The sequence below is a fragment of the Impatiens glandulifera genome, chromosome 5 (genome assembly GCF_907164915.1).
Source record: "Impatiens glandulifera chromosome 5, dImpGla2.1, whole genome shotgun sequence".
NCBI classification, from domain to species: domain Eukaryota; kingdom Viridiplantae; phylum Streptophyta; class Magnoliopsida; order Ericales; family Balsaminaceae; genus Impatiens; species Impatiens glandulifera.
This window is the reverse complement of record NC_061866.1, coordinates 37,060,510-37,069,667: the sequence shown is the minus strand read 5'-3', so window position 1 is coordinate 37,069,667 and position 9,158 is coordinate 37,060,510. Positions and strand designations below refer to the sequence as shown.

General features: G+C 33.7%; 1 protein-coding gene across 1 annotated transcript; it reads left to right on the top strand.

The window, feature by feature from the left end:
• Positions 1-364: 364 nt before the first annotated feature.
• On the top strand, positions 365-6,464 carry LOC124940317 (transmembrane and coiled-coil domain-containing protein 4). The gene is made up of 15 exons (XM_047480826.1): positions 365-760; positions 872-953; positions 1,037-1,510; positions 2,617-2,782; positions 2,882-3,034; positions 3,356-3,453; positions 3,841-3,932; positions 4,839-4,909; positions 5,001-5,136; positions 5,292-5,351; positions 5,459-5,541; positions 5,726-5,802; positions 5,884-5,954; positions 6,057-6,114; positions 6,203-6,464. Exons 1-15 carry the CDS (start codon positions 543-545, stop codon positions 6,320-6,322), a joined length of 1,959 nt encoding a protein of 652 aa, XP_047336782.1. The 5' UTR covers positions 365-542; the 3' UTR covers positions 6,323-6,464.
• Positions 6,465-9,158: the final 2,694 nt, after the last annotated feature.

Sequence of the window (9,158 nt, the reverse complement as noted above, 5' to 3'; positions counted from 1 at the left end):
CCTTCCAAACCAAACAAGTCCTTACGATGGCTCTTTAATTGTGTCTCGCAAATGTCGGTTGCGTTTCGTGAATGTCGGTCGCGTCGGTTTCGTGAATATAGACTTTTCACAAGGCATTGTCGACTTTTCACATAACATCTGGTTGCGTCTCGTAATCGGCGATTGCGTCTCGCGATAGTGGTATTTTCGTCAAAAAAAAATATAAAAGTGTCACCAACACATAAAATTTTATGCGCTGATAAAAAAAAATCAAATATTAAAGCTCTTACGATTAACCTCCCAAATCAAACAAGCCCTTACGATGGCTCTTGTTCTTGAGTCTTGCCGCCCGACTCATCTACGTCAACTTTCTACCTCAAGTCTACATTTTTCTTCTTCTTCTTCCTCAAGCCCAAAGAGAAAGAAAGAGAAAGACAAAGACAAAGGCGATACACAACCAGTATCACGCTTGCGAGTGACGTGTACACACTGCTTTTAAGGAGGAAATTGGACTTCAAATCCCTAATTTGTTTCATCCAAGCAAAAATTGTTTGATTTTGACAATGGCGTCGTTTCTGACGCCAACGGAGAGATATGCAGCTGGTGGACTACTAGGACTAGCATTACATCAGGCGCAGATTCACCAGACTCATCCACTTGGCTCTACTTCTGCTCAAGAGGAACCCGACCGCCATAGCACCGGCAGTAGTACTGATTCCGTTTCCGAGGATCCCCAACTCTGGGTCAACAATAATTCCGGCCTCCTCCGTCCTGTATTCAGGTATACGTTCCTTGTTAATTTAATTGAATAAACTGCATTTATCATGATAATCGAATTTACAATGAATTGGCTTAGGTTTGAATATTCATTATCATTTTTCAATAAAAACAGGATTCTTAATATAGAGAGTAATGCGTGGTCAGGGCTTGAGGAAACAGCAGGATCTTCTCCTGCTAAGCATCACATTGGAGCGGTATGTCTTAAAATGGAAAAGAAATAGGATTGTGATCTTGCTAAATGTATCTATCTTTTAATTATGTACTTTATGTGAAACAGTTCTTGAGATTACTCTCAGAAGAAAATGATGATACTTCTCCAGATATGAAAGATCTAGAACTTGCTTTGTCAAAAGCTGTTGATGCCATGGCAGAAAGTATGGAGACGGCTACTAGTATCCAGTCTAAGGTGGAAAGGCATCGTGAATATGAAAATGATCGTCGGCAGAAATTTGGGACTGGAACGGAGCCTAAGGATGATGTTGTACCTGAACTTTTGAAAGGTAATGAGGGCACAATGTGTAAGATAGTGAGAACTGTACAGGCAGATAGCGACAGAAGTTCTCTAGAGGAGACAAGGATGCTTAGTCAGCAGAAGAAAGTTACGGTTCTGTATGAACTTCTATCTGCTTGTCTTGCGGGTTCAGCTGAAGATAACAAACAACAAACAAAGCGAGCAAAGGGTTATGATGCTCGACATAGACTTGCCTTGCGGCTACTTTCAACATGGTTTAATATCAAGTGGATTTCCATGGTTTGTTATTTTCCCTATCATCGTTATTAGTCTTTGGGTAACTGAAAATTAATTGTTAAATGTTGAATACTGAATACTAAATTTTAAGTGTCGAATTAGTTATATGTGTGAAAAGTAAATGTTAGAATAAACCAAATGAAATATATGAATTTTAAGTACTTGATATGTTCGATGGTCTGATAAAATGGGTAACTAATGTTGGTATTTAAAGACTATTTTACCTTTACTATGACTTAATTTGATTAAGTTCCAATGTTTAAAGATGTCTTTATGCACTACTATATTACCAAATTAAAACATTTATTGCTTACTGAATTAAGCTTTTGTAGCTTAATTTGAGCTGCCTCATAATAAGTTGGTGATTTTAAATAATAAATTATCAAATGAACTTAATTTAATAAACACTTAATTATTTAGATTTTCTGATAAGTTGTGTTATCAAAGACTTATTCTAGGAATCAGAAGCTCTAAGGTCACTTCATTTAAACTTACCTTGCTCAATGTTCCACTTGAAGCTTTATACTAAACAGAATATGTCGCTGGTCCACATTATCAAATGATCAAGTGTAGAGCCATGCAGATATTTGAATAATAGTCTTATTTCCTGTGCTTTGGACAGGGAACCTTTAGTTGGTCTGTCTGCTAATTCTTTTACTCTTTACAGCCATCTTGACACTCATTCAACAAGCTTTCTTACTATTTCAACATACGTACTGAAATAACCTGAGGCTATGTTGGTTCGGGTAGAATTGGAATTGAAGGTCTTTTCAAATCTTGTGTTGGTTTGATGACTTAAAATAAGGAATTATAATTCCTATGGAATTGAACGTATATGATTTTGTAAGTTTCAATTACGTTTAGAATTGTAATTTCATGATTTCTCCTAACATAAAAATAATAATTCTAATTCCATTTCCAATTATACAAGTCCAAACTTAGCCTGAAGGATTTCATAAGTTTGCATTGTTGGGTATGCAAACATGCAGCTTCTTGTGCATCTCTGTATTGTTTGATAAAAAGTCCCTAGTTATACATAACTTTCTTTTGTGTTGATGCTATTTGAGCAACCCAAGGTGAATATTCTTTTTTCCTTATTTGAATTGCAGGAAGCTATTGAGACAATGGTTGCAATCTCCGCAATGGCTTTATCCAAAGAGAAGACAAAAGATGAAGAGCGTATATTACCAGAAAGCTCTTGGCGCAAATGGAAGCGTGGAGGTATAATAGGTGCAGCTGCAGTAACTGGTGGAGCTTTAATGGCAATTACTGGAGGTATGATCATTTGTACAAATTCATGTTCTCAATTAGCACAAAGTTTCTGATGCCATCTTAATTTCTAATTACATGCTGGACTTTTTTGGTTTCATGAAGGTTTAGCTGCTCCAGCTATTGCTGCTGGTTTAGGTGCATTAGCACCCACACTGGGGACTATCATTCCTGTGATTGGAGCGACTGGGTTTGCAGCAGCTGCAAGTGCTGCAGGAACTGTTGCTGGTTCTATTGCCGTTGCTGCATCATTTGGGGGTGAATACACACTTAAACTTCTTACATTGAGTTTTTATATTCCCTTATGATAGAACCCCGTCTAAGCAATATGTTTACAATTATGAAATGTTTGATGCTTATAGTAGTCTTAGATGTAAGCATAAGCTGAAGCATTGACTATTATTATTCTTTTATTGTCTGAAATGTTGTTCAAAGGGGGTTTTATGTGGGGGATATAGACACGCATAAGCTGAAGCATGAACTACTATTCTTTTTATTGTCTGAAGTGCTGTTCAAAGGGGTTGTTTCATCCTATGCTTTTAACATCAATTATTACATTTTTTTTCTTTGATAAATTAGCTGCTGGAGCTGGTCTTACGGGGACTAAAATGGCGAAGAGAACTGGAGGCATTGATGAATTCGAGTTCAAGGGTGTTGGGGAGAACCACGGCCAAGGGGTATTGTTTTAGCTTCATTTCTGTTTGGTTTTAGGGGTAAAACGCCCTTGTTTGATGTGGATTTTCCAATTAATTCACCATCCCATCAATTTTTTCAAACAATACTCTTATTTTATTTTATAATATTTTAAAATATTAAATACTATGGATATTTTGGTCACTTTTGAAATAGTCCACTATTACATCAAAAGAAAAAATATCTTCCAAATAATTCAAGATCAAACACTGTGAAAATGAAGTGATATCTTCAAAAGAGAGTGATAAAAAAACGTTAGCTACACCTAGAACTTTGATATCTTCTGATCTTCCCGTAACAAAATCTAGGCTTCTCAAAAAATCGAAGATTGAAATCTTCAATTTTAGTACTTACTGGAACTTCTGTTACAGAGGCTTGCTGTTGAGATCCTGATATCTGGATTTGTTTTTGAGGTGGATGATTTTGTAAAGCCTTGGGAAGGCCATTACGGTAACCAGGAAAGGTAAGTGTATGTATTTTCCTTTGTCCTCTTGGGGGCTTTCACATGTTTTCACAAACGCTATTTACTAAAACTGGTCTTTGAATTATATTCTACTTAATCCGGTTGGAAGGTGTATTGATCATTTCTGCCATGTTTCTCCATTAAGATTTGAAAGCCATTCTTTTGTATGAAATCTAATTTAATTGTTTTCTGTACGGTTCTCAAAATGCACATTAGTTATTTCTTATGATTGTAAGATTTGTCCACAAAAATCCACGTTGAAGGAATTATATGTGAAGTAAACCCAATTGTGCCTAATGCCTGTTAATTATTGAGGAAGGACAATATTGGGTGAAGGGACAATTTCTGTTGCATAGGAAAATGGTGAAAGGAACATAAATCTTGGTTTCATAAAGTCTTTTCTTAATTCCTCCACTTGTCTTATCAATCTTATCATTTTATTTCATAAAACTAAAAATTAAATGTTAGAATGTTGAATACTGAATTTGAAGTGTGAAATGAGTTCAAGTGTGAAAAATAAATGTTGAACAGACTAAATGGAAATATCTAAATATTAAGAACTTGATTTTCGAGTTGATTTCATCAAATGTGAAACTAATGTCGGGAAAGTCAGACATAATTTGATTAATTTTCAGGGTTGAAGTTGTCCTCTTCCTATTTTACCGAGTTAAGTCATACATATCTTATAGAATTAAGTCATATATTTTTTATTAATTTTAGCTAAATCTAAATAAGTTAGTAATATTAAAGAGCAATTATTTGATGAACTAATTTCAAACAAGCACTTAATCATTTCAACTAAGTAATAATCTCTCTTATCAATCACCACCTAAGATTTATTATTTAATCATTATTGGAAGAGAATTTGTTTCAATCAAATCTCTTACTCTTCTCACATTTATTTAGTTATGCACTGCAATGGGAGTCCGAGAACCTGATTGCTGTAAGCACTGCCATTCAGGACTGGCTTACTTCAAGTAATGATTCGAGCCTCATATTTTCTGTTATCTTGTAAACTAGATCAGATGGTAGAGAAATTTCAATATGTCTGTATATTTCATTATCCAGGAGTCGCAATGCAGTTAATGAAACAAGGGGCGATGATGACCGTATTAAGCACACTTTTGGTGGCATTGGCTTGGCCGGCAACATTACTTGTCGCTGCTGACTTCATTGATAGCAAATGGGCGATTGCTCTTGACAGGTTCGTCTGGCTCTTCTCGGTATGAGATGTAAAAATGTTATTTCTTGTAAATCTGTATTGTAATATAATCTTACACCATATTGTATGCACAAAACCACCACATTGAAAGCTGAAGGATAATAATATACATGAATATTTCTTTTGGCTTTTAACAGATCTGACAAGGCAGGAAGATTGTTGGCTGAAGTATTGTTGAAAGGATTGCAAGGACAAAGGTATATGGACTTCTCATCTAAAATTTCATTTTTCTCTGTGACCTTAAACGTGACCTTAAACAGGTAAAGCTAATCTAATAGTTTTTGTCTGGTCATGGATCTTTCAGGCCTGTGACCCTTATAGGTTTTTCCCTTGGGGCCCGAGTAATTTTCAAATGTCTCCAAGTTTTGGCTGAAACTGAACACAGTGGTAAGTACCAGATATTACCCACTATTTAGGTTACTGGAGTAAGGCGGTGTTTAACACAACTTATTTATTAATCTAAATAATTAAGTGCTTATTTGAATTAATTTCCTTCTATAATTGTTGACTTAATTCGGTAAGGTGTGACAATTAATTAAATTAATTCTTGAATTGCTGCTTAATTTGTCAGCCAGCCTTGTAGAAAGAGTTGTGCTTCTTGGAGCACCCATTTCATTTAAAGACGAGAATTGGGAATCAGCTAGAAAGGTAACCAACCGCCTTTATGCTTGTTCTAAACCTCAATTAATAGTATCATCCTTATAAGAATCATCACCTCCCAATTCACAGATGGTGGCTGGGAGATTTGTGAATGCTTACTCTACAAATGACTGGATGCTTGGATTAGCCTTTCGAGCCAGGTAATGAATATTCATTCATAGGGCTTGTTTGATCTGATTTATTTCAAAATAATCTTGTTTGAAGAATCTGTAAAATAATTTTGAACTTTTGGATTATACCAGTCTGCTTACTAAAGGATTAGCTGGGATTCAACCAATTGAAGTTCCTGGAATTGAAAATGTGGGTATCTACTTGATTTCTCATCAGTGATTCAATTCAAATGTTTTTTTTTATCATTTTTCAAATGATCATATTTTTTTTCGGACAGGTCAATGTAACTGAACTCATAGAGGGTCACTCTTCTTATCTATGGGCTACTCAACAGATCCTAGAACAACTTGAATTAGATGAATATTACCCAGTTACCGGAACCCTTATCAAATCTTGATAGTTTGGTTATTTGAGAGAATTCGCTTCAAGGTTTTTTTTATCGGTTTTCAACTTCTCCAAAATTGTTTTCAACTTCTCCACAATGCATCCATTTATATCATGTATTGATTCATTTACTATCAATAGACAATTATTGATACTTCTAGATACTTGTATACAAATGTGAAAAATAATGTAATAATCTTGTATATATGTCTTTGTTTTTTTTTTATTAAAGTTTCTTCATAGTGTTTTCTATGGTTCTACTAATTAACATCTTTTGGGCTGTGTTATTTTTTTAAAAATATTTTATGTTGTGTGTGTGTGTGTGTGTTTGCAAATTATAATTATTATGTTTTGAAAAATTATTAAAAAATTATAATAAATACAATTTGAATATCTGGAGTTTATGACTGAAAATTAAGTAATTTTTGATACATTTATGGTTAAATTTTAATTTATAATTTTTGTTATAATTTATAAATTTGGTTGATTAATTTTATATTGATTATATTATTTATATTCATTTAATTTTAAATTATAATATTTAATAATACAATAAAAAAATAATTTATTTTTTCAAGAAAATCTTTCATTATATTTTAAATACCATTAATTCCGTACATATAAGAATATATGCAAATTGATTTTAATTTGTAAAAATTAAATTTAATCTTAAACTTAATGTTAACATATATTTTATCATCTCGGTACCCCACTTAACCCTTCAATTAACCATCATTTTGCGACTCACACTTTTTTATATGTCTTTTTATCACCTCAGCAAATCACCCACTGACCATATTCTTGTGACTCACACGTTTTCATATGCCTCTTTATCACTCGACAAACCAATCACTAATCTTAGTTGACCTCTCTCTTACTCTCCCTTCAACAAATCAATAACCAATCACAATTGATCATAGACCTCTCATCCAACGTCAAACCAACCACTAACCACCACCCGACCTTCATCTTGTGACCTCACACTTTCAAATATTCGTCAAATCAACCACTAATTCTGACCTCACACTCGACAAACCACCCACCACTCGACCTCCATCTCGTGATCTCACACTTTTAAATGCTCGTCAAACCAACAACTAATTTCGACCTCACACTCGACAAACCACCCACCACCCGACCTCCATCTCGTGACCTCACATTTTCAAATGTTCGTCAAACCAATCACTAATTCTGACCTCACACTCGACAAACCACCCACCACCTAACATCCATCTCATGACCTCACACTTTCAAATGCTCGTCAAACAAATCACTAATTTCGAACTCAAACTCGACAAACCACCCACCACCCGACCTCCATCTCGTGACCTTACATTTTTAAATGTTCATCAAACCAACCACTATTTCCGACCTCACACTTTTAGATGCCTCGTATGCTTTGTTTAAAAATTGCACCACCATATATTATAGTCAAGAATGCATAAGAATAAAATGTGAACACTTTAACCGCTAAATCATTTGAGATTGTTGAAATAATTTTATTATTTTGTGTATGCATATATATTTTATATTTAATATTTATTAGTCAAAAATACATTATTTAAAATCTAAATTTCCATGTTTTAGGATTCAAACTCTGATCTAAAGCATAAAATGTGAACACTTTTATCGCTAAACCACTTGAAAGTTTTGAAATAATTTTATTATTTTGTATATATATATTAGGAGAAAGAAAATAATTTTTAGGAAAGAGAACTAATTATATTATATTATATATATATATATATATATATATATATATATATATATATTAGTAAATAGTAATAGTCCTAGAATAATAATATTATTAATATACTCAGTTCACTACTACGTCAAATTTAGATGCTAAAAATCTTTAAATACACTAATTTTCTCTCCCTGGTCATCACTATGAATATTCTCTTGCACGTTAAAGTTATCGTTATCAGGTGAGCAAACGGGTAAACCCAATCCGTATTACCCAACCCATATTCAACCCAAATTAAATTTACCCAACCCATAATTCAACCCATATTATTTACTAATATGGGTTGGGTATGGGTTGGGTTGAGTATGGGTTGGATAACCCAAATTATTTTATTTTTATTTTTTTATTTAACATGTATTTGACTCATTTAATACATTTTTATTCGTTTAACACGTTTTTCACGTTTTTGACATTTTAATACGTTTTTCACACGTATAACACGTTTTTGACATGTTTAACACGTTTTTGGCACGTTAAACACATTTTTGACACGTTGAACACGTTTTTCATATTTTTGGCATGTTTAACACGTTTAACACGTTTTTAATACGTTTGACACGTTTTTGACACGTTTGACACATTTTGACACGTTTAACACATTTTGACACATTTTTGGCACGTTTGACACGTTTTAACACGTTTAACACGTTTTGACATGTTTGACAAATTTTTCACATTTTTGACACGTTTCACACGTTTTTGGCACGTTTTGACACGTTTAACACGTTTTCCACGTTTTTGACACGTTTTGACACGTTTAACACGTTTTCGACATGTTTCACCCGTTTTTCACATTTTTGGCACGTTTAACACGTTTTGACACATTTAACACGTTTTGACACGTTTAACACGTTTTGAGACGTTTTACACGTTTTGACACGTTTTTCACGTTTTCGACACGTTTAATATGTTTTCGACACGTTTAATACGTTTTTCACACATTCAACACGTTTAACACATTTGACACGTTGGGCACTATTTTCATGTTTTGACATGTTTAACACGTTTTTAACACGTTTGACACATTTTTCACGATTACGACACATCTAACACATTTTGACACATTTTTCACGTTTTTGGCACGTTTAACACGTTTTGACAT